This window comes from Remersonia thermophila, chromosome 6, assembly GCF_042764415.1.
Source record: "Remersonia thermophila strain ATCC 22073 chromosome 6, whole genome shotgun sequence".
NCBI classification, from domain to species: domain Eukaryota; kingdom Fungi; phylum Ascomycota; class Sordariomycetes; order Sordariales; family Chaetomiaceae; genus Remersonia; species Remersonia thermophila.
The window spans coordinates 2,432,674-2,457,929 of record NC_092222.1 but is presented as its reverse complement, the minus strand read 5'-3'; the positions used below and the strand labels follow the sequence as shown (position 1 = coordinate 2,457,929).

The window sequence follows — 25,256 nt, the reverse complement described above, 5'->3', positions numbered from 1 at the left end:
ACGGACTCCAGAAAACCAGAGCAAACTCCACTTCTCCCTATCCACGGGTCCCCCGCACGCAGCGGCTCGAGCGGCTACGGGATGGCGTGTTGTCGCACGTTAGCCCCGGGCGTTGGAGGCAGCGGGTGGGTATCGAGGCGGCAAACGTCAATGATCGCCGTTGGGGAGCTGCTGGGGCATCGTCTCGTGATCGTCGGGCTGGCGGGTGGGCGTCCGCATGAAATGAACGGGAAAGGGAGGTGAGTAGAAACGGGCGAGGTCGAGCAAATCGGATCCGCGTCGACGCGGGGGGGTTCGGCCAAGGTGAGGGCAGAGGAAGGGAACAATTCCGCTTTCTTGCTCTTACTTGCGCTTGCAGAACGGAGCGGAGCCCCAACGCGGTGCAACGTCAACACGGCGGACTCGAAAGGAAAAAGGCGGGTTTGCTCGCCGTCGCTGTGTCGCACAAAGCAGAACCGTCGATGGCGGACACGAGGGCGGCAATCGGGGGTTTGATCGCAGCCGGGAGCTAAGCTATAGGGGGTCCCCCCGGGTTAGCCGCAATCCCGAGAATGGCACCAGCAGGTTCCCAGGCGGCCCTTTTGCGCGGCACCCGTGGGAAAAGACAGGGAGTAGAAACGGCGAGAGAAAGAAAGGGACGGAGAGAGAGAAAGAAAGGGAGATGAAACAGATCCGAGATCCGTGGTCGAGCGTGGGTCCTCCCTCCTCTGCTGCCTTTTTTTCCGCTGTTCCCTTTTCCCCCCTGATGTGCTGGGCTCGACAGCGGATTCGGGTATCTAGCGAGACAAGGTAACGAGGAGGAAGGGCGCTCGCAGACCGCGAACCGGAACTGCAACCTTGTTGGATGGGGACGAACTGCGCGGCTCACACACACGCGCGCACACGCAGACAGACACACGCACACCCTCCATCGCTCACGGTTTCGACTCACTCACGCTACGTAGAGAACCAGGCCACCCACGAGCAAGCTCAGGGACGCACCGGACAGCCGTACCCACGGGGAAAACGAAAACAGGGCTGGTCAGGGAGCCATGCGCCTGCAGCAGGACCGAGAGGCGGGAGCAGGGCGATGCGGCCCGGCGGGTGCATTCAACGCCAGGAGCGAGTGGTGAAGCGGTGCGTGGGCGCGAGCGCGCGCGTCGTCGGAGGGTGAGAGGGTGTGTGTGAGAGAGAGAGAGCGAGGACAAGAAACGAGCTAGGTAAGGAACCGACGCGCGCCAGTCGGGAGTCGAGGAAACAGAGCGCCGTGATCCGAGTGGTTGGTGGAGGGACGCCGGCGTATGTATGGAGGGTGGGGGGGGAGGCACTTGATGGGGAGCAAGCGGCTGGCTGGCAAGGGCACGGCGGATGCTGAAAGCGAACTGTCTCTCGTTGAGGCTCGGTGGCGACCCTGGGAACAACAAGCCTGACGAGTCCGGCCGGCTGAAGAATCCAAGGATGGGCGGGCGGCTGAGGCGGTGCGAGCCCTTGCACCCGTGTTTCTGAGCTGCGGCGGTGGCGCGCGCGTGGGGGAGGAGGAAGGGTGATGGCGATGGTAAGAGAGCACAGGGAAATGAGAAAGGAAGAGGCGACCGCCCGGTCGAGGGGATGGGATGTTGATGAGAAACGAGAGCAAAGTCCACCACCTTGGCTCGGTGCCAGGCCTTCTTTCGCCTGATGACGGGAAAGGGAGGTCACAAAACGACCTTGGCCGGGGTGAGGTTAGGTCAGGTGTAAGGGGGGGGGGGGGTGTGGATGAGTTTCTGCGCCGGGACGAGGCACTCATGGACGCTTTCTGCTCTGGTGGAGACGGATGGTTGCCCCAAATCTCGCATCCCATGTTTCGTCGATGTGGCTACCACACACGGACGGTACCCAGCAATCCGGAGGACCCGGACCCATGCAGACGGCAGTGCGTCTGTAGCGTCGGTGCTGAGTACATACACGGTATGTACGGTAACTACGAAGTATGTTACGGCATTCCCCAGCCCGCCCGGTCTTTCATGGACCCGACCGTGACGGTGGATGGGATGGCCGTGCTGTAATTACTTCGTACCGTACAAAGCACAGTCGTGCTGTATCAAAGGCATTGGGTCCTTTTCTCTCTTCTTTCTCTCTCTCTCTCTCTCTCTCTCTCTCTCTCTCTACTGTGTACATGGTATGTACGCCAACCTTGTGTAACCTGTTGTAAACCAACGGGCACGCCACAAGAACCGCATCCGAGGCCGCCTGGCCGTTGGCGGGCAAAGAATGTGGTGGTGTATGTACCTGGTTCCTCGTGGCTGGTTTGGTTGTGTTGCGGCGCGCCGCCGGTCGTTGTGTTGAGCCCTTCAAACGGCACATCAGCCAGCCCCTGACGAGAACTCAGCGGCCCCATCTCCCACTGTCCTCTTTCGCTCCGGTCCCCCCCCCCCCCCCCCTTCCAGCACACCCCAGCACACCCCAGCACCCCGTCATGCAGGCTGCAGGGCAGCTGGGGGGTGGAGGGGGAGGGGGGGGGTGGGGGGGGGGGTGAGCGCACCAGCACGGCATCCAGCAACAGATGCCGCAGAGCTGCCGCGAGAAACCTGTTCTGCGTGATGCCTCTCGGTCTTTCTCGCCGTGGCGGCTCCCTGATGCGGACAGGTGCGCATCTTGGGGCCGAAACGCATCGTCTGTGCATGGCGGTGCATGCTCGCATCGCATCGTTTCTCCAGGTTCCGTCCCTCGCCCGAGGCCAGGACCCCTGGTTCGTCTCTTGGGGAAAGGCCAGACGAGAAAGGCAAGAAAAAAAAAGACTACGGTACGCTATGTGGTGGCGGGTGCCGGCCGAACCAAAGCACGGCGAACCCTGGCTCTCGGGAGCCGTTCGCCAGAGAAGGGACGGGTTCTCGTGATGCAACGGAGCAGCGCACCTGATGCCGAGGGGGACTCGGACGCCGAGAGGGGAAGGGTATTGGTGCGCATGGCAGCTGTGTTTCTCCCTAGTGTGTAGATACCGCGTAGATCTATATATATGTCTTTGGTTGAAGAACCGGTGCCGGGAACCGAACGTTCCAAGCCTGGGATTCGCAAAGGGCGAATTTGGATCGGCATTGTGTCTCGGATAATGCCTCCGGAAGGCCATACATATGCCACACAGAGAGCCTTGCTGATGAATCGGCGACGGCGGCGAAGAACAAGGAACAAAAACAACCCAGCGGCCGGAGGGGGGGTGTTTCTTTTCTTTTTTCCTGTTGCTTTTGCTTCGGCATGTCCTGGGGGCTCTGGTGTCGATTTCGGGACCGACGCCCGAGCCCACCGTCCTTGACAGCGCAAGCAAGACAAGACCCTATGACGGATCGGGTGGAGGGTGCCGAGCGGCGCCAGGGGATTTCCCGCGGCTCGCTCGCTAAATTGACGATCTTATTTGGTCGCGTCCACGATGGATCCGGGCTTTTTTGCGTTTCGCCAGAGAGCTTTGGGCAGGCGATTCGTGCGTCACACGGGGTGGCGTGAGGCTGTTCGGCGTTCGAGAAGCCCGGCTTGGGATCCTCCCGGGAGAGCGCGCAAACGGCCAAACGGTAAACGGCACTTGCGCATCGTTCGCAGTCTTGACACACCACCGACGCTGCTGCTTGTAGGGAAACCGGTTACATGCACCGTACAATGAACACCCAGCACAGCGCGGCGCAGCACAGCACAACAGAGAGGCTCCTCTGCGCTCCACCAGCATCCCTATGTACTTGTATGTACATACATAACCACATCGTACGAACATGCGCTGGCGGTTACGCCGGTACATACCTACTGTGTAGTTAGTACGCAGAACTACTCCAGTACTCTCCGTCCGCTTGCCCACCGAGGGTGCCGGCGCCAAACCAAACACAGCTCCTCCAACTGCTCCGGGACCTCGCTTGGAGGGGGAGGGGGGGAGGGGTGGGCTCGTCCGTCCCGATTCCATGCCGGCGGGAACCTGCTCGAACCAGGGCCATGCCTGAAGCTGCGCACGGCCGCCCGAGCCCGGATCGATAGCCGAGGCTCCACGGTTGGGATGCTGCGGAGCAAGACACATGACGGCGAGGGTTCCAGAGCCCGTTTTTGTCCTTAGTGTTGCGGACTACTGCGTAGTTCGTTTGCTGCGCCGAGACTCGACACGCCTGCCTTTGTTCCCTTGTTGTTCTGAAGACGGCTTTTCGAAGACACGAGACGAGACTCCCCAGGTGGGAACAACGGTCTGCCTGCCATGTACGTACATAGTATGTACATACATTTCATCACCGAGGCCGGCCGTCGTTCGCAGTCCACTACAAGTACATACACACACACACACACACACACACACACACACACACACACACACACACACACATACATATATACGTACGTACATACATACAAACAAACAGACAGACGGACAGACAGACAGGAGCTGAGCGCCCATTCCCTGCGGTTCTGGCCCTGATCGGTCTGAAACGGAGGACCTGAGCTTCCTCCCCTCCCCGACCCCAAGCTTGCAGCGACCCATTCCATCTTGCCCTGGTGGGGTTGCTGGCCGGGCGCGTTCCGGAATTCGGCTCGTCAGGCAAGGAAGACTCCCCATTGATGGAAGATTCCCCCTCCACCCCCCCCTAGGGAGGCCCACCGCCGAGCAAAGACATCGTTACATAAAAAGATGCGACTGGTCCGGCAACCGCTCCGCCCGGATGGGCAAGCGGACAGCGTTGCATGCTTGGCTACGAGCATAATCCATCCTTGCTGTTGGCCCTCTGTTCATTGTTGCCTTGCCCTTTCAGCAGCCGCAGCCGTCTTTTGCTGCTTGTTTGTTCGTGGGGTTGTTTTGCCTGCCGGTCGGTCGCTCGCCGTCTCTCCCGGGCCCGACCCGTCCAGCCGTCGGGATGCTCTCGAGGGGCCGCCAGGGGTTCACTTTTACTCCCGATCGGGGCCGAACGAGGACGTGAAGAAAAAGGAGAGAGGCCCCATGACGTCGGACCATGAGATTTCTGCCCATGGGATACTATAGTGACCTAGTAGTGAACGCTAGCCCTCCATCCAGGCTTGGCTTTCTGTCGGCGGCCGATTGCCGACATGTCTCTCGTCCATCTGCCCGTCTCGTGCAGAACGGGTGCGGGTCCCCCGTCCCCGCACGGTTTCCAGCTTATACTGCGTGGTAGGCTCCCTAACCACGCAGTAATACCTCCCAAAGTCCAGGCCCAGATTAGCGAACTGGTTACTTTGTAACGGTTGGGATTTCGTTCCTCCCGCCTCCCTCTGTCCTATGTAGCCTCCCCGTTCGCCGCTCAGCATGGCATGCTCGCGGCCAGGGAAGAGCTGAGGCGACGTCCAAGCTCAGGTCCAAATCCGGCAAACACTTGAATTGATGCGCGCGGTGGGTACGACAGGGCAGGGCCGTTTCAAACATGCAACCACTTGGCGCGCCAGAGCCAGCCCGGGGGGGGGCGCGGGGGCCTTCTCGGCGTCCAGGGTCGGAGTTGGATCCTTGGTGGCTTGCTGGAAAGGCCATGCCCCAGGAGGGAAGGGGGGGGGGTCAGCCGCAACCAACCGACGGCCGGCAGACGGCAGACGCCGCTGCCAGCGAGACGGTAACTTTGGCTCTTGGGGCTCGGCAACCACCAAGTGAGTTACGCTAGTGAACGTTACCTTACCTAGTGCACCCGCTACGCAGCACGCAGTAGCTACATGGTATGTACGCTGTACATACACCACCGGGCAGTCGGGTGCCAAGCCCCCTCGCATCCATGGATCCATGGAGCGGGTGGCCACACCGGGCTAGCCGTTTCCGGCCGCGCATCCCGGCCATGCTGTGCGGCGGGCTCCATTTCATGCCGGGTCAAGCCCGGTCGAATCTCGTCGCCGGGCCCTCACCAGCCAGCCAGCAGCTCGGCACAGGTGTTCCGGACAAGGCCAACCAGGAGCATCCAGCATTGGCTACGTCTCTTGTGTTCAGCCCGAGCGGAAAGGCCCAGGGCATTCCTTCGTTCCCTTGGGTCCCAACTTTTTGGATCGGGGACGCGCCATGCACGCATGCGTTTCCATGTAAGCAAACGGATGCAGCGTGGGAAATGCACATCCTCCTCGTAGTCACCTGCACCGTGCTGTGCTGTGTAGCAGACAGACAAGAACTCGGGAACTTCGCGGCCCTTGCCGTGTTCACTAGCTGGCGCTGGAGAACGCCTAGGTAACAACAACATCTACTATAGTCCTAGCCGGCAATACGATGCGACTAGTTCGTATACCTAACTAGGGAATACCTATGTACTGTGTACATGGCGAGACATGACCATCCCTCTCGTCAAAAAAAACCGAGATGGCTGCCCTCCTCCCATCCATGCACCCCGTCCTGTACTCTGCAGTCACCCTGCCTGGGGCGCAGAAAAGCACACGCTCACAGATCTTGGTTCCTCCCTCACACCCTGCTCCTCCTGCAAGCATCTCTATCCCGTTTCAGCTAGGCCGTGCACCTAGCTACCAAACGCACGCCCGATCCCACCGACCCGAACGTGCATGTGCTGCCCTCCTCCAAGGCGTCGGCTCGCAGCCGACGGCGTAACTATCGTCCTCCATGACGACCAACCACACCCACATGCCAAAACCCTCCCCAGCGTGCCATGGTGTCCGAGCAGCATTTCCCCCCCCCCCCCCCTGGTCCACCGCGGCATAACGTCACCAGCCCAACCCGACCAACCAACCAACTTGGCCCTGAAGTCGTCCGTCTCCAACGCCCTCAGGCCACTGCGGCTTCGCGCCCCCCAGGATACGCCCTGGACGCAGGGTTTCCCTTCCAATGGCGCCCGACGCTCCCCACGGCCGCTGACGTGTTTTCGGAACTCGGTATCTTCACATCAGGGGGGACGCAGAGGCGTAGCGCATGTACTACAGTATACCACACACGCTAGTTAACGTTAGCTAGCGTGGCGTGGAACGCCGTGCACGGGCAACATGGCCAATCTGCTCATACACACACACACACACACACACACACTCTCTCTCTCTCTCTCTCTCTCTCTCTCTCTCTCTCTCTCTCTCTCTCTCTCTCTCTCTCTCACACACACACACACACAAAGTTTCCCTTTCCATCTCCTTTGGTTCGTCTGATCATGTCCCGCCCGCATGAGCGTCAGTCATGCCCTTGCCAGAGTGGGCTCATAATGGAGGGGGACTGGCCTCCTCCCTGACTCGAGAGCGCCTTGATGCGGAAACTGCATGTAGGCCCTACGCGAGGGGTATTGTCTGCGCATGGCCAGCCTCCTTGTCACACCCATGCGTGTGTGCGTGTGTGTGTGTGTGTGTGTTTCGTAGCTCGAAATGAAGCCGGCCGGACTCCCCTTCGCCCCCCTCCCCCCCGCGGCCAGCATCGTATTACACAGTATTTTGACCACTCATCACCACGTCCGAACGACAGAGAAGCATGCCTCGACGGATTTGTCTTGTCTTGGCTCGGGCTTCTCGAACAAACAAACGCATTCTCCTCATCTCCCCGGCCCAAGCAGAAAAAGAAGAAACACAAAAAAAAAACCGGCAGCACCAGCCGCGGCTGCATTAATGCGTATGTGGTTTGTTTCTTTTTTAACTGCTTTGGTACTCCGTCCCGGCAGGCTGATTGGGCCGGCCGTCCACTTATACACCTGAGCCCCGTTCGGGCAGCTTGGCCCGCCCTCTTCTCTCTCTCCCTGTCTTCCAGACGGGCGGTGGTGTTCCTTGGAAAACCGCGTCGATCAGGAAGGGCGGGAGCGGCGGCGGCAGCACCAGCAGCACCAGCAGCAGCAGGCAGTAGCAGCGCGCGCTCCTTCGAACCGTGCGGCCGACGGTCAGTCAGCATGTATAGCATTCGTACGTGCTACGTGGTGTAGAACAAAAGCCGATACGTTATTCTGCAGTGCAACCCTGTCCAACGAGAGCGGCTCGACTCGGGGGGTGCGATGGGAGCCTCAGCCACGGGGGGGGGAGCAGGGCGGCATTTCCTTCATTCACATTGGTGCTTCTCTCGCGCGCCAGCCAGCCAGGGTCGCAGGCCAACAGGAGCAGAAACCGAGAACCGCGCTCAGCCGTTCGTGATCAAAAGGGGAGGGGGGGGGGAGAGGGAGCGGGGTTTTTTGCGTTGCGCGCCGTTCGCGGTGGGCGGTGGGCGGTGGACGGTGGACGGTGGGTCTCGGATGTGGTTCCGACGAGGTGCAGCATGGAGGATCGCTCCGCAGGGCTCCGGGGGGTTGGCGACGGTGTTCGTGGCGGGTTCGGCAGGCCGTGTCGGGAAATAAAACAAGAGAGAGGAAAAAGAAAGAAAACCCGGAAATCCACAACGGGGCGGGCGGGGAGGATTCCACACAATCTTCCTTTTTTGGCCTCCCCCCCCCCCCCCCCGCGGGAGAGACATGCCACGCTCCTGAGGAACGGTGAAGGAGGAGAACGTTTGTTCATGCTCGCCGGAACAGCCAGCCAGCCAGCCATCCACGTGTCCAGCACCGGCTGGCCACGCCTCGTTGATGCCAAACGCCTGGCCGGGTCCAGGTCCTGCTTGGAGGTGAGGTGTTGATGTGCTGGATGCGGCGCCCGGAGCAAGTTCCGGACCGAACGAGAGGGGGAAGGCCGGTGGAGCCGGGGGGACCTGACCAGCGTATGTATAAGCACGTAGCTCGGATGCGCTCCGGCGTCTCCACCATGGGCCTCCGGAGAGCGAAACCGAATCCTCTCGGATGGGCTTCCGAGACACGGGGGTGGGCAGCGGGCAGCGGGCAGCGGGCAGCGGGCAGCACTGCAGATATGTACGCAGTATGGGCTAATTCTTCTACGTACGCTACTTGTGCTGACGATCCGTTTTTGCCTTGTCGACCTCGCGCCTACGGCGGAACCCGCCTGCGGAGGCGGTGTTTGTTGGAGGGTTGGTTCGAATGGAGTACGCAGTAAATCCTTCACCACCCTCCCCCCCTTGAGAGTCGTCCGCCTGGAGACGGTAGTTACTATAGAAAGGGGCTCTGCCGGGAAGACATGGACGGTCCACTGAACCGAAAGTTCCCGCTCCGCTTCCTCCCTACTCGTACGCTACGCTGTGCGGACCGGCGGTTCCACGTAGCGTGTAAGGCACATGCGGCTTCTTCCTTGCCTGCCCGACCTAAGCAGGAGACATACCCCATCGACGCGCCGCCGTGCGAAACACGCGCCCATCCATCAAATGTCCGGGATCGCCTCAGCTAGCCATGTATGTACGGGGCGCTCTTTGCACATTGTACACGCATACACACACATGCATGGGTGTGTGTGCACAACCACGGCTCGATCAGCGCGCGCTGTCGGGCTTTCCTTTCCTTCTGCCGTCACGTCGCCACCACGGGTTCGCTCAGCAGGATGGATAGTACAACAGACATCACGCGAACGTCCCGCGCCAAGGTCCTACCTGAGCACCGTAGCATCAGCCAGGGTTGGGGGGTCTCGGCGTCGCGAGCTGGCTCGCTCGCTCGCTCGCTCGCGAGCCTGCATCGAAAACGGAACATTCCAAAACCCCCATCTCGTCCGCCGCTCCTATTCGTTCGGCAGCTGCCGCTGCGGCGTTGAAGCGACGCACGACCGGGGGTCCCGTGGGACAGGGGGGCGTTTGGGCCCTGACTGGCGCGCATGCCCTGCGCCGCCCGGAGGCGGGTTTTGGGGGGGGGGGGGACCCGGTCGCTTTTTCTACGGATACGGCGCGCACATGGTACATGTTGGGCCGTATGTACTGTGTACCTATGTATGTGGTGGTGGTGGTCGGGTATCGTACGTAGCGTTCGGGGTGAAAGGTCTTGTGCAACCAAAGCCAGGGCGGGTGCTTGTACGAACATGTAATACGTGTACTGCGTAGAGCTGAGCTGCGCTGCGTTTCGTTGAGCTGCGTTGCGTTGAGAGCCTGGAGATGGCACCGGGCGCAACAACGTTGCCCATGTCGACGGCTGCCGGAGGGGGATGGGTGCCGGTTGGCATGTTGGGCTTCGCATCCATGCTTGGGGATCATGCAGTTGTCAACATCCAGCACAAAGCTCCTCGGCGATGGCGGCGGGTTGCCAAAAGCTGCGACATGCAGCGCGTCGTCGCCTGCCTTGTGCGCAGGCGGGATTAGGGCTGGCCGGGACCGACACGTGCAAGGCGATCGGGAGACGTTATTTTTTTTTCTTTTTTTGGACTTGTCATCGGCGGGCTCGGAGAGTTCCAGCTTGAGATATGCAACAGTTCGTGGCGATGTGCTACGAGATGGGGCGGATCAGCACACAACCAAAGCTTCTCCGCGAGAGCGCTCGAGACATGTTGGTGACCCTTCAGCAGCAGCATGCGTCTGGCGATGCATCTCCTGCCAACGTCCCACGGCGGTGTGAAAAGGACTAGACCGCCCGGCAGGAGTATAAGACAACAGGACGCCTCTCACTCCACCTCCTCTTCCACCCCTGGGCTGCTGCGTACTACGCAGTACTGCGTATACGCAGCATGTGCCTATGTGGAACGCAGGCGCGTATACACGCACGCCTCACACGACCAGCATCGTCCCTCTTCCTCTGCAGACCGAAACGCATCTGCCACCGGCGCCAGGGCCATGACGGCTCTGCAGCGCTCATCACAAAAACACCCGACTCGTCTCTCCCCTTCCCCGGATCGAACCGCGTGGGCATGCGGGCCGATGTCTCTCAATTCCCAAGAGTTTCCGAGGCCCTTCCGAGACATGTCGTGGGTCCCGCCCCGCCTTATCGTCGGGGAAGTCGGGACGAAAACGCACAGCTGGGGAATGTCTCTGGCGTTTTCGCAGCCACCATGCGGTCAGCCTTGAGGACATGCCCCTGGCCGAGCCTGAGACATGCATCGAAACGCCACGGCGGGGCGCGGACCGGCGGGGAGAGCTGGTGGCGTTGGCACGGCGCTGTGGGTGGAGGGGCCGAGAATCGTCCCTCGGTTGGGGCCGGTGGGTAACCTGGCCCTACTATATGTACAGGGGGGAAGGGAACAGAGTGAACCGTGAGGGAGGAGACCGGCTGGGTCAAGTTGGCAAGGCAAGGAGGTCTGGCATCGTGAGAAAGGGTTGCTGTCTGGACGCTTCTAGATGAGACCAGCAGCAGGAGAACGGATCTCTTTCACGCCTCTGTGCCGAATCGATACAGCCATGCGAGACCTCCCTCGGTCAAGACTTGGGCTTCCACTTGCACGGGAAGGCCTTGCGATCCCTTGTCCATCCCACATCCCCCTACATTAGACGGAAGTGGCCTTTTCAACCTCCTGGGCAGACCGAGACATTCCACACGCCCCCTTGGCTCCCCGACGACAAGGTCGGGCAAAGAGAGGACGGATCCCCAACCGCCTGTCGTTGGCCTGTTGTGTAGCCGAAGACGAGGACAGGACGGCCCATGCCGGGTCCTCCGTTTTCAAACCGAGCTGTACAACCACAGGAAACCGCGGACATGCCTTGTCCGTCGTCTCGGATGGACGGATCGGATCGTCTTGGCCTGGAGAGCAGATACGCAGGGCCGAGTCCCTCACCTATGGATTCCGCCGACGCGCCCCGATCAAGCGAAGAGGTGGTTTACGAGACGAGACTTTGCCGGCGGAAGGATCCCCTCACCTCCACCGCAATGATGGCGGTGAGGCGACGGGGGGTTCGCCCGCCTCCAAGCCAGGCTGCGTCCATCTGCCCGGCTCGGCTGTTAACATGCACATGGTAGCTCAGCCAAAAGTCTGGCACGGTGTCTTGAACAATGGTCCATGTCGGTTGCCTGATACTGGGGTTGATGTCGGTATAAACAAAACTTGCTATGATATATTACGGCGCAGCGGCAGGCCGAAGCCGCGCAGATACATTCAGCATTCCCTGGGCTGCCTTCATTCGCCGCATGTGCCGAGACAGGGAAGCTTGGCGCTTGGATGTTCCACCACAACAGAGCCGGTCGATGCCGGAACCTACAAGTGTGTCCGAGCCCTCCTGCGGTGCTGCGCAGCGCGTGAATCCGATGGACGTCGGCGGACATGGGGCCGGGCGGAGGGTGGGAGAGGGGGTCGTGCTCCCCGTCTGCCAAAAGAGATGCGAACCAGCCCAAACCACCCCAGCCGACATGGTAGCGGCCGGTTCCCTGGGGCGCCGGGACAAAGCTACTTAGCGTTGCGGCGGCTGAGTGGGGCCGTCGACGGATCGCGGGGAACGGAACGGGGCGGACGGCCCGGCAGACGGCGGACGGCGGACGGCGGACGGCGCCGGGGCGCCGGAGACCCACAGCGGGGTTCCGGGCGGGGTTCCAGATTCGAGAGAGCGATTTCCAGCTCACGGTCTTGTTCCATTCGCCCCGAGGGCTTCACGCAAAACACCACCACCTTCGGACTTGGCAAGACTGCCTGGAGAGGATTTGGCTGCGCCCGCCGAGAGCGTCTTGAGCCATGGCGACCGCATCGCCCGAGGACTGGACGGCATGGGCCTCTGTGCCGTGGACCGCGGCGCCTGCAACGACACCGCCGAGCCCTCCGCCAGCCGCCGCGGACGGCACCGACGGACGAGGGAGCAGCACGCCCCTCGGCTGGCACAAGACCGGCGTGCCCTACCTCCCGCCCGGCCAGGCGCTGTCGCTGCAGACCCTCGACGTCTGGATCCCCAACGCGGACCGAAGCTCCTCGGCCCCGGACCCCGCCGCCCTTCCCTCCCTCCCCGGCACCTGGATCGTGTACATCCACGGCGGCGCCTGGCGCGACCCGGCCATCGACGCGGCTTCCTTCTCCCCGACCGCCGCGCTGCTGCTCGGCCGCGCGGCCGCCACCCCCGGGGCCTCGTCCCCCGCCATCGCCGGCCTGGCCTCTCTCAACTACCGCCTCTCCCCGCACCCCTCCCACCCGGCCCCGTCCGACCCGGCTCGCCAGGCCTCCCACCCCGACCACATCTCCGACGTGCTCGCGGGGCTCGCGTTCCTCCACCGCCTGCTTGCAAGCAGTAGCAGCAGCAGCAGCAGCAGCAGCAGCAGCGGTCCCATCCGGTGGATCCTCGCGGGCCACTCCTGCGGCGCCACCCTCGCTTTCCAGGCCGTCGCCTCGCCCTCGCGCTGGGGCCTGCCGCCGCGGCCGCCGACATCGCCGACGTCGCCGCCCCAGCCGGCCGCCCTCGTCGGGTTCGAGGGCCTCTACGACCTCGCGGGGTTCATCGCCGCCCCGCCGGAGCACTACGCGTCGCTGCGCGAGGGCTATCGCGAGTTCGTCGGCGGCGCGTTCGGCGACGACGAGGACGCCTGGAGGGCGGTGTGCCCCGCGCGCGAGGGGGGCTGGGAGGCGGGGACGGAGGCGGGCGCGTTTGTGCAGGGCTGGGCGAGGGAGTGGATCGGCGGCAGCGGCGGCGGCGGCGGCGGCGGAACGACGACCAACAAGAAGGTGGTGCTCGTGCAGAGCTGGGAGGACTCGCTGGTGCCGTGGCAGCAGACCGAAGCGATGCGGAAGTGCTGGGGAAGCGTGGAAGGGGTGGACGTGTGCGTGCGCGAGGGCGAGGGGGATCACGATGACGTTTGGAGGGAGGGGAGGAAGATGGCCGAGGTGCTCTGGGAGGTCGTCACGGAGCTGCGTGGACATTCACAGTAGGGCTGGTTGCTGGTTATTCGGGGGGCGGGGGCGGGGGGGGGGGGGGGGGGGGGGACAGCAGCTGAGCTGAGATCTGTGATGTCTCAGATGGGCGTGCATACTACATATATAACCAACTACTGCGTACATCTTCGGGTTCAGGCATGGGAAGATCTGCCGACGCATCGGATCAAGCGTGTTCTTCTGTCCCAGACGGAGGAGCCGCTTGCTTCGAGGAAGTACATGATGCTCTCTCTCTCTCTCTCTCTCTCGGACAGAGAGGCCCATTCCTGCTTTGTGCAAGCAACGCATGGGAACAATGCAAAACCATCAGCATGAACCTGATGATGAACCTCTTGTGTTGATCTTGGCCGGGGTGCTTCTCGACGAACCGCATGTTTCAGATCCCCAAGACACACGACGGCGCTGCAGGGACTCGAGTCAGCGTCTGCTGCTGTGCTTCCGCTGTGCTTCCGTCGTGCCTCTCCGCCGTGCCTCCGCCGGTGATTGGCTCGTCTGGCTGTCAAAATAGATTGCAGATCCTCCCATCCGGCGCTCATCGCGTCAGCGTTTCTTTTCCACTTGACAGCCGACCGCATGAGGCCAGGGTCCTCAGGCCCCATGGGCAGCCCCGGAAGCGTTGGGCGGAGCGCGCGGTACCACGGAAGCGCCATCCGCCAAGGTCTTCTCAAAATGAAACATGTAACCTCCGAGCCTCCAATACGGGTCAACCATTGAACCGTCGGGGCACTTGACATGCAAATGACATGCGAACCAGATATTAGCCACGCTTCCCGACGACCGGACCAAGCCCGCGCCCGGTTTGCCATCCCGCTTGGCCTAGTCGTTTTCGTGCAGGACGGAGCGGCACACACGCACACACGCACGCACGCACGCAGACTGCCATGTATGCATACGCACTGGGCTCTCACACAGCCCGCGCCCCCCCCGCGCTCCCTCCTCTCCCGGGGATCCCCCTATTTGGGTCCGGAGCTTTAGGCCCAGGTCTGGCCTGGATACAGCTGTGCATACGGGGGATGCTGAGTAGGTACGTGCGTGTCTCGGGTCGCCCTCCGGTATAAATCCTTCTCTCCCTCCCTCGGCCCGTGGGTTTGCGGGATCGTGGTGCATACGAACGGGACACAAGATCCATAGGTACCTACCTACCTACCTACCTACCTCCATACGCATCGGAGCCAGCCACCAACATACATCGTACGAGGCCCCCAAAACAACCACAATCCATCCCTCAAACCAACAAAGGAAACCCACAAGGAGGGAACGTCCACCACACATACACACACACACACACACACACACACACACCAGAGCCAAACCAGCCAACCAGAAACACCCCCCGGGGCGGAACAAGAGCCAACCAATACAACAACAACAACAAAAATGCACGCCGCCACCTTCCTCCTCGCCCTCGCCACCGCCGTCGCGGCCCTCCCCGGCCAGCCGCTGACCGACCGCTCTGCGGAGCCGATCCGCAACCCCGAGGCGGTCGCGCCGCGCAACCAAAACCTCGTCGCCGACGAGGCCCTCCGCCAGCCCCTGATGGCCCGCTCGCCGCGCCGCTACCCCAAGGTGGCCGATGGGAGCGGTCCTGGCCGGCATCCCAAGGAAGACGCCGAGCAGGGACCCGAGGCGTAAAAGAACCTAAACGGGAGGAGGGGGAGGTTTCAGGACAAGAGGGAGAAGGGGCAGCGATTTGCGATGTGGAGGAACGGTTCTACGTAGATAGGTGATGATGAGATGAGGAGCGTTCCGCTTTCTTCTACAACCGGGCTTTTTGTTGTACTTTGCCTTTTTGGCTATCTCATTGTTATTTTATTTTTGCTCTTGTTCTGATTTTGTCTGGGTTTACAGCACGCCGTTGGGGGGATGGGGAGATCAGGCGTTTGATGATACTTTTTGAGGAGGGGGGTTCGCTTGGATGGGCTGGGAGGAGATATCATGGGGAGAGGAGAGCCCGCGTGAGAACAAGAAAAAAAAAGACATCTCCAGGAAGGCAACTGGAAGAATGGAGGCTGCTCGCGCTCAAGGGAGAGATGGATGGCATGACGGTTGGATGCATCATGAAAGAGCCGTATCTAAGAAATGCATTGAACTTGTGTGCACCTCGACCCATCGTTTCTCCTGCTCCGAGGTCCGACCACATCGAGTGTCACGACCTTGCTTGAGCATTCTTCCTATCAGCTCGAGGACTCTACCTAGCTAGGCATGAATCATCGAATCCGTTACTGAGTCACGATGGTGCTCCTCTCAAGGGCGATCGATTCCTTGCCTCTTCTCTTCTCCTGTTCTCCCGAGCGGCTGTTGCGCCTTCACCTCGTTTCTCCCCCCCCTCAACCCTCTTCTCGTACAATGTCGGTCGGCACAGCACATATGCACGGTGCAGCACTTTGAGTCCCCGTGGCTCGTACGCTCTCCAGAGCCTTCCCGCCCGACGGGAAATCCTTGATGCGCCGCTCCCCCCCCCAAGGTATCCCGGGGACCCAGGGGGCTCACGAGCCAACGTTCCCCAAGGAATCGGTCGAGGCCCAACCAACGCCCACCAACCCGTTGCCGTGCCCGGGCTGCATGTTTCCCACGCTTGCAACCACCGACCCTCGATACCGATGCCGAAGCCTCATATACGGCGCGCAACCTCCGCCCTCTGCCGAGAGCGGAGGAAGAGAGGGGGCGAATGGAACGTCATTTGGGGACTTTTCCACCGCTTTCAAGACTCCAACCGCAACGGCGGACATGCAGGTGGCTGTGCGTGTTTACCCACAATCCCCATCACGGTTCCAACGCAGCCTGCCCAAAGGTCGTGCTTCATCGCGTGGGCTCTCTCTCTCTCTCTCTCTCTCTCTCTCTCTCTCTCTTTCTTTCTTTCTCTCTCTCTCTCCGTGTTACTAGGAACGTAGCAAGCAAGCAAAGCCGGGGCCGGTTCGTCCGCCGCTACCGACGACTTGTCAGCGACCAGCAAAAAAGCCCAACAACGCCGACGCCGACGCCAGCGCCAACGGTCCCTTCCGACCTTCCCCCCCCCGCGGGCGGCCGGAAGAGGAAACCTTCTCACCCCTCTCCCTCCTCTCTGCAAGGAACCCCGAAGGATTCCATCCGAGCGAGTTTCCCAAACGGGCCCTCTTTCTCGCCTGCGCGTGGTCCTCCCTCTTGGTTTCTCCCGGCTTTGCCAAACGTCACCCAGCGGGCTTGCAGGCCCTCCTCATCATGATGATTATCCCTCGCTCATCACGTCACCGCGTTGCCGAGCATCGGGAATACTATGCAGACGAGCCACCGATGCCAGGCCGCGCCACGAGGGAAAGCCGACCCCGATGAGCGACACAACGTCGCCGAACCAACAAGCACGGCACCGGCAACCCAAACGGCATGGCAACGCTGTAGGTATTGTATTGTACCTTGTGTAGGTAATCGTCAGGAGAGGAGGGGGCTATTGCTCCGTAGTGAGTTGCTCCCCGACCAACACCAACCAACAACCCACCGCATCGCATCGCAGAAATCCCCAACCATGGACCCCTTCGCCTTGCTGTGCTTGCATTCTGCTTGACGATGGGGAGGGGGGCTTCCTTTCGTCACGAAAGCCATCACGCTGCATCTGCAGCTGCGAGACTGCCTTGCGGCCGCAAACACTCACCGGCGCGTTTGTGCAAATGACTTGAAGCCTCCGGGCCGGCACCATGTTATGAAACAAAATTAACCAACGCTGCAACGAAAAAAACACAAACGACCGCCTGCCCCCGGCCCAACCAACCGCCCGTCTGCTGCTGCTGGTGTAAATAACCATCTCATTCCACCCTTGAGGTCTGTCCCCATCCTCCGTGGGGCAGAACGCCAACCGGCCGTGTGGCCATGACCCGAGCCACCCTTTCCGATTTCTCCCCGCACACGATTCACCTGCCAACCCGCTGGCCCTCCATCGCCACTCCATCTACCACCTGTTGTATATGCAGTCTAGGTAATAATAGCTCCTGGTACCGTAGGGAAAACAGATGGACTACACTGTAATCCATGTACGCTTTTTGAATCCTGCTTCATGAATCATGCATGGCGTCCTTCATGCTATGCTTGCGTCATGTCGTGCGCCTTCGCCTCCTGTGGCTCCATCCCTTGCCCTGGCCTCCGTATCATCACCAAGCAATACCCTCCGCCGTCCAGAATGTCTCCTTCTCCGTCACGCTCTTCTAGCAGCGCCGCGATATCCAGCTCCTCCACCGCCCCTGCTTCGTTCCCTTCACCCGCATCATTATCACCCCCCAACGTCGTTCCCCTCTCCGTCTCCTCTGCTTCTTCGGTCCCCGCCTCGCCCTCGCCATCCAACCTGCAACACAAATCTTCCGCCCAAAGCACCGCCAGCCCGGCACCCACAAACACCACCGCCAGACCCTCCGACCTGCCCGTCTCCATGGACCCATCCTGCCCCGCCCAGAGCACCGCAAGCCCGACGCCCACAAGCGTCACGCCCACCAAAACCGCCAGCCTTCGATGCCCGGGGAACGGATCGTTCCCCGTGGTGGGGGGTCTCGTCAAGCTGCCCGCCATCCTGTCCATGCGAAGGCCGAGCAGGTCCTCCGTGCTGGCGAGCCTGCGGAAGCCATTGTCCTCTTCTGCCAGGTCTTCGTAGTCGCTGTTGTGCCCGGGCTTCTACTCCGGATCGCCCCCGACCCTCGTCAGCCCGCTCGCGAGCCCGTGCATGCGACGGCTCAGCAGATCTTCGGTGCTGGCGAGCTTGACGAGTCCGGCATCCTTCATGTTGTTTTTCCCGCGCGACTTCCTGCTCTTGGTGCTTCGTCGCCTGGCGGTCGAGGCTGGGGATGACGATGACGAGGACCTTTTGCTGGCACCGTTGGCGTTCTCCTCCTCGTCCTTGCCGGCCGTGGATTTCGTCTGGTGCTTGGGTTCCGAGCAGGGCGATGTGCTGCCGGTGCTGACGCCGGTGATCGTCGCGTCGGAGCTCTCGTCTTCTTCTTCCCTTTTCGCCTTCCCTTCACCGTTGCCGTTCGTCCGCATCGATCCGTTCGTTTGCGGGTGCGTGGCGGGCGTTGCGGCATCTGCCAGCTCTCCCGTTCCCTTCTCCCCATTCGCCGCCTTCTTCTTCCTCGTCATCCGTATCATCTCCAACGGCTGGTCCTCCGACCCGCTCGACTCGCACCGCCGATGGTGCCTCCCCCGTCCCTTGGCTTCGTTCTCCTGCTCCGCCGCGAGCTCCCCCACCGACGACTTCAACTTCTCCTCCACCTCCCGCGCACCAGCACCAACCCCCCTCGCCCGCCTCGTCTTCCACCCGGGCATCAGCAGCCCCCCTTCTTCGTCCATCCTCTTCTTCCTATCCCTCGCCCGCGCGTCATCCAACAGCTTGTTGATCCACTCCGCCGACCTGGCAATGTGCTTGAACGCGGGCGGATACACGGTTGGGAATTGCATAAACCCGTGGCTCACGCCCGGCAGGAGCGTCACCTCGGCGACGTCCTTCTGGTTGAACCCCTTGGTGAGCGCATCTTCGTCCTTGTAGTTCAGCCTCTGGCCACCGCTGGCCATCTGCGCAGCCTTGACCCGCTGCAGCCGCCCGGCGAAAATAATGGTGTCGTCAACCAGCGGGTCGCGCTCGCCCGTGAGGAAGTACGTCTTGGGGAACTTGCTCAGCAAGACCTCGGGGGCCAGGACGGGAGACAAGAGATAGTCGCGCGAGAAGTCTGGGCGGTTGTGAGGGCCGATGTAGAGGATGACCATGCCACGCATCATCTCCGGGGTGAGCACGCGGTCGTTAAAATACGAGATCATGGAGGACATGGCAAGGCGGGTGCGCATCTGTTGGGGGTGGTGGGATGCGCCGGGCTGGGCGGCCGAAGGAGATGCCGCCGCCGCGGCGCCGGAACCGGCGACGCTCTTCTTGGTAGCCGTCGGGGAGGCCGGCGCGGGCGGCCCCTGGAGAACCGTGCTCCACGTGGTGGCGCCCGACGTGGCGTACTCTGGAGCCGGCTTGGCGGCGTCAACCTCGGGCGGAGTGCCGGGCGGCGTGCCGAGCGGGGCGGCACCGGAAGCATCCGAGACGGGCCTGGACGGCGGAGGGTCGTCGTCGTCGTCAGCCTTGACCGACCCGCCGGCCAGGTTCAGGTACTGTGACTGCTTGCGCTGCATGATGGGCCTGTTGGTGCCGCCCATGCGGCGGTCCTTGATCAGCATCATCTGCTCGTCCGACATCCAGCTGCCGATGTTCATGTCGAGGGCCGGGTAGAAGAGCACCAAGCCGTCGGGGACGGGCAGCGGCGCCTCGGTGGCGCTGAAGCGGCGGACCGGAGATGAACCGCTCTCGATGATCATGAGGGTGGTGGCGGTGGCTAGGTTGCCGCCGGCGCTGTCGCCCGTGATGACGACCTTGGGCACGACGTCGCCAGACAGGCCGATGCATCGGCCGCGGGTGCGGATGATGGTGGTGTAGGCGTCGTAGCACTCGTTGAGGGCGTAGGGGTAGGGGTACTCGGGGGCTTTGCGGTAGTCCAGGCTGATGACGGGCCTCCCCGTCTTGGCGGCCCAGGCGAAGAGCTTGTCGTCGTTGCAGCGGGGGTCCATGGCGACGAAGCCGCCGCCGGGGATGTCAAGGACGATCTCGGTGTGGCGGCGCAGCTCCGTCAGAGGGCCGTCAAAGTAGAGCCAGGCCATGACGGGCTCCTTGTAGTCGCTGGCCGCGGGACGATGGATGCGAAGCTGGCGCGGGGGCCAGCGGGTGTAGCGAGGACGCAGGAGGCCCTGGGCGAAGCGCAGGATGGGAGACTGGTTGCCCTTGTTCCAGCTGACGCGCATGTGCTCGACCGTGATGTTGCCGCGGACCTTGCGCACCTTCTCGTCGGCCTTTTCGGCGGCGAACAGGTAAAATACGGAGAAGACGATGCTCGCCACGTCGCGCAGGGCCCTGTTTCGTATGTTCATGGCGGTCCAGAAGCCAGCGTCCAGAGCGGTGAGGACCCAGGTGGCACGGAAGTAATGGGGGTCGTACATGTTGGTCAGGGGGTCGGGGGAGGCGAGGCCGACGAGGGTGCTGAAGTTCCTGGCCGCGTAGAGGTAGATCAGGGTAAAGGCAAACGTCTGCCAGGCCGTGAGGCGCTTAGACAGCCAGCGCGACAGGACTCGCAGCGTTGAGGGTCCATGTTTGTGGCCTCTGCAGAGATGTTGGTGTCAGTCAAACTGGGAGAAGATGGGAGAGGAAACGGCGCAGGCGACGTACTTGACCAGGTAGAGGATCCAGAGCGTAAGCACCGTGAGGACCTGCAGCCGGCGTGACTTGACGGACGGCCTCCCCAGCAGATGGTCGATCATGATGACCGAGGTGGGGAGCGTAAGGGGAGAGGGAGGGAGGGGGGGGGGGGGGGGGGGAGAGGGATTCAGGGAGGTGGCCGTAGGAGGATGTTGATGGCGTCGTTGTGGTGCATAGGACTGGGATGGACGACGCTGTGGCGAATTCTAGAATGTTAGATCGAGGAGAGTTATGCAAGAGACAGAAGAAGTGATGGTGGAAGACATGGGTGTAGAGAGGTGTGGGCTGTGACAGGCTCGACGGAACAAAGGGGTTCAAGGTAGGTGGGTAGGTAGGTAGGCAGGCCAGTAGGTCAGGGACTATTAGTCGGCCCGGTCGACGCCCGGGGGGCTCTTGATCAGGTGCCTTACCCAAAAAAGAGCGGCCTTCGGGTCGAAAAGCAAGGCCGCCGACAACAAAGAGGATGATGGTGTACACGAGGTTGCAACAGCAAAGAAAAAAGCCGGCCAAGTCGAGACCGGAGTCGACCCGAGAAGCGAAGAGAAAGGAAGATCAATCCGGCCAAATGTCACAAGCGAGAGCTCCTTCTGTGAGATGGGCACGAATCATGTCGTCACGGGGGCGCGGTGGGGAGGCTCTTTCCCAGCCTTCCAACGACAAGTCTGACATTTTGAAGCATGTGAAGATGATGGAAGGCCGGGGTCCCCGGATAGGCAAGAGAGATTCGACGGCTTCTCCGCCGAAACCCCCAGTGTGGGGCCCCCCGGGGGGGCGCCCCCACTGCGGGGGTGAAATGCCGTTTCTGTCTTGCCTCCAGGGTGACACACCGATGGGAGGGACTTGGATGCTTGCTTCAGATTGTGAAAAAGAAAACAAAACCCCCGACGTCTCCGCAGGGAATCGCGCTGCATCCCCGATGACCTAGCTCGCTTGGCCGAGGCGCAAAGACCCCGAGGCAGTGCCGTGGTACAGAGGCCCCGGATGCGGTGTGACGTTGGCTGTTATCCGCGGGGCTGCATGGCGCTGACGGGGATGGCCCGTTCTCGGCTTCCCGCGGCCGCGGCTTCGCTGTCGCGCGTCGTCGTTGCTGTGTGACCTCGACAGCACGTGAGCAGAATTGACTTTGGGGGATTCGCTGGCGATCGATGCTTCAGGGTCTGATGTTCCACGAGGTACACGCGCTGTGGAATGGCTGTGTTGAGCTGCCGGCGATTGCAATCTTCTGAGCTCTATGCATCATGTTGAAGAGGGAGAAGGCGGGTGACGACGGTTGCAAATCCCGAGGTTCTAGAAAGAATCGTGAAGGGTAAATGAGACCTGAGCTGAATCAAAACAATGGGCCATCAAATATCATGGAACCATGCTCCGTAGATCATGTCACTTCCATCGGCTGCAGGGCATGCCGTGGTAAACGAAGAAAAGAAGAAAAACAACAAACATGTGCAAAGTTCAAACAAATACCCAACCCCCGTCGGCGCCGAAGAAGAAAGAGACAGAAACTCCAACCACAATTGTATCCAGACCCCATCCGTATATATCCTGTCCAGCCACGTCCAGTCCAAAACCCCCGTCATCATAAAAGAAAAACAACATGACCTCGCTCTCCAGAGAAATAGACGCGGCATCCACAGCATCCGCTTGAGGACTCGTCCCGTCGCTTGATGCTTCAAAGAGTCGCCCTCAAGAACGCTGAGGTCGTACCGTATGTACAGGGAAATACCATGAGCAAAGAAGAACCCCCAAAATCGGAGCGTCCAAAGCATCCCGATGCGGTAGAAACAGCGGTCCAGCCGGCGTGTACAAGCATCTCCACGGCCGGCCGAGACGCAAAACACAAAAAGAGCAAGGGCGGAAATAGACAAGACAACATAAAAGAGAGCAGAGAAGAGAAAAGAGAGGGCCGGGAAGGAAATGTCCAGACGGATCCCCTGGACGCGCAACGTCTTTCCGATCACCTTCGCGTTCACGTTCCGCCTCTGCCTGCCCCCTCCCCTGCGCCCCTCCCCAGCCCCGCCGCCGTCTGCCCCGCCTGCTGGTCCGGACGTCCATAGAACCCGTGCATCGCCGCCTCCGCCGCCTCCGCCGCCTCATCCAGCGGCGGCAGTCCCTGCGCCGGCGCGTGCGGTGGAGGCTGCGCCCCCGCCCCGACGGGCCCCCAGTTCGGAGCCATGCGCCCCACCCCGGGCTCCGGCGCCGGTTCGGGCCCGGCCTCCGCCTCCGTCTCGGCCTCCGGTCCGCCGGGCACGGGAATATATCCTCCTCTTCCTCCTCCTCCTCTTCCTCCTCCAGCACCACCACCACCGCCGCCGCTGCCGCCGCCGACCCCAACGGCGTATCCCGTCCCGTCGCTCCCCTGCCGGACGTGGCCGCCGCGCACGCTCGCGGCGCTGCTCGACCGGCTGTGGGAAGGCGGAGGGGAGCGGTGCGTCGCCAGCGGGGCGTACCCGCCGCGTCCCTGGCCGAAGCCGTAGACCCGGCCGCCGCGCACGGACTCCGTGCCTTGAAGCTCGGAGGGGTAGTGGCTCGAGCCGTCCAGCTCCGGAAGGGCTTCCGTGCAGCCGCTGGCGGGCGCTCCCGTCGCCGTGGCCGCTTTGTAGCCTCGCATGAGCGGGTGCGTGACGCCGCCGTTGCCGATGCCGTGCTCGCTGTTGTCGGCGAAGAGCTCGCTTGCGTTGCTTTGCTGGCGCCAGTGGTGATGCTGCGGCCGATAGCCGCTTGGGTAGCCTTGTTGCTGCTGTTGTTGTTGTTGCTGATAGTACGGGTCGTGCTGGGTGTTGGCGCTGTCCATGCTGCCGCCGCGGACGTGGGCGGGCATCGGAGCGGCAGCGGCGCTGACGGAATCGGGGCTGAAGTAGCCGCCTCCTACGCCGGGGTCTTGGTCGTAGGGAGGATTCGGGGTCGGGGCGGCGCTTGTGCCTGGGTAGCCGGCCGAGTCGGAGTAGGCACGGGATTGGCTTGGGTCGAAGAGCCCCGGGTGGGCGGCGGCGGTGTTGGCGCGCGAGCGGGAGCCGATCATCAACGGGTCGGCGGACTCGTCCACGTCCGAGTGCAGCTGCCGGCCGTAATGCTCCGCCATCTGGCCCTGGAATTGAGAATGCGGGCCCTTGTTGCCGCCGCTGTCGGAGCCGCGCTTGGAGGACTCGATGATGTTCTGGACCTTCTTCAGGCGACGGATGACAAGGAAGGCCGCCACCACGACCACCACGAGGAGGGCGCCCACGCCGCCGATGATGCCACCGATGGCGCCGGTGCTCAGCCCGCCGCCGCCGTCGCCGTCGCTGCTCGACGGCGTCGTCTCGGGGACCTTGGGGACGCTTGTGGGGATGAACTTGACAACGAAATCGTCGTTGGCCGGGAGCCCCGCCGGCGGGGTCGGAGTCGTGACGGTGACGGTCGTGTGCGTCGTGGTGACGGTGCTTCCGTCGGCCGTGGTCGTGATCGTCTGCACAAGGGTCTTGGTAACGGGCTCGGTCGAGTAGCAGGCCCTCGGGGCGCATCCCATGCCGTTGCGACAGCAGCCGTAGTTCAAGGACGAGGGGCAAAGGTAGTAGTCGTTCGGACATTGCATGTCGGTATACGTGACGCCTGCGGGTGCCAGGCAGTCCCCGCGGGCGCATACGTAGCCAACGGGACAGCATCCGACTGAAAAGCGTCGCCCCGAGGGTTAGTCCCGTGATGCACACCAAGCCGAGAGCTCATATCAGGTCGGCAGGTCGGCAGGTCGACAGGGGGGGGGGTCACAACTCACCTTCTCCGTTGGTGCAGGCATAGTATCCTGACTTCCCGCAGGCCGTCGTCGGCCCTGCGGTGGTCGCATAGCACGAATCGGAAGCGCAGGCGTACTGCGACGGGCAGCATCCGCCGTTGAGCTCGCCCGGGCATAGCGAGTGCTCGGTCGGGCAGGATGCCTCGTCATCGCGGCGAGCCAGACGCTGGAACGGCAGCGAAGGCGGTGGCGTTACCTGCGCGATCTTGGGGATCCTATGCACCAGATTCTCCATCTCCTCCTCCGCCTCCCATCGCCGTTCCTCCTCTTCGCTGTCCGCCTCCCCCCACCATGGCCCCGAAGCGCCCCACGCAGCCGCCGCTACCGAGGCGTCGCTCCCGAGCAGCGAAAGGAAGAGCAGCTGGGCGCACGACGAACATGACCAGACGCTGCGCATGGTGGCGGTCGTTGCGGACGCCTCGCTCGTTCGCGACGAACGGCGGGCGGCGGTCTCGGAGCGAAGGTTGTCGGCACCGATATCGCGTCGGCTCGGGCGGGTGAATGCAGCTCGGGGGTACCGTAGGGGATCAATGCCCTGGTGTCGCCGACGGGGACGGAGCGCAAGGCTCGACAAAGGGGCGTCGGGGATGCGCTCGCGAGCACGCGAATCAAGAAAAAGAGGCCGTGTGAGGTGGCGTTGGCGCGCAAACTTCTAGATGGTCGTTGTCTACGACTCTCCCCAAGGGAATTCGCCATGCATAGCGGTTTTTGCTCTAGTCAAGATTGGGGCATGGT

General features: G+C 62.2%; 4 protein-coding genes across 4 annotated transcripts; 2 read left to right on the top strand and 2 right to left on the bottom strand.

Moving 5' to 3' along the window:
* Positions 1–12,333: 12,333 nt before the first annotated feature.
* VTJ83DRAFT_6853 (uncharacterized protein) lies at positions 12,334–13,512 on the top strand (the record flags this gene model as incomplete). The annotated part of the gene is made up of 1 exon (XM_071013610.1): positions 12,334–13,512. The coding sequence occupies one exon, from the start codon at positions 12,334–12,336 to the stop codon at positions 13,510–13,512; it is 1,179 nt and encodes a 392-aa protein (XP_070864480.1).
* A 1,380-nt stretch (positions 13,513–14,892) lies between these two features.
* VTJ83DRAFT_6852 (uncharacterized protein) lies at positions 14,893–15,147 on the top strand (the record flags this gene model as incomplete). The annotated part of the gene is made up of 1 exon (XM_071013609.1): positions 14,893–15,147. One exon carries the CDS (start codon positions 14,893–14,895, stop codon positions 15,145–15,147), a length of 255 nt encoding a protein of 84 aa, XP_070864479.1.
* A 3,000-nt stretch (positions 15,148–18,147) lies between these two features.
* VTJ83DRAFT_6851 (uncharacterized protein) lies at positions 18,148–20,817 on the bottom strand (the record flags this gene model as incomplete). Its single annotated transcript, XM_071013608.1, has 2 exons — positions 18,148–20,659; positions 20,726–20,817. 2 exons carry the CDS (start codon positions 20,815–20,817, stop codon positions 18,148–18,150), a joined length of 2,604 nt encoding a protein of 867 aa, XP_070864478.1.
* Positions 20,818–22,718: 1,901 nt separating this feature from the next.
* Positions 22,719–24,918, bottom strand: VTJ83DRAFT_6850 (uncharacterized protein; the record flags this gene model as incomplete). Its single annotated transcript, XM_071013607.1, has 2 exons — positions 22,719–24,397; positions 24,504–24,918. The coding sequence occupies 2 exons, from the start codon at positions 24,916–24,918 to the stop codon at positions 22,719–22,721; spliced, it is 2,094 nt and encodes a 697-aa protein (XP_070864477.1).
* Between the last annotated feature and the right edge of the window lie 338 nt (positions 24,919–25,256).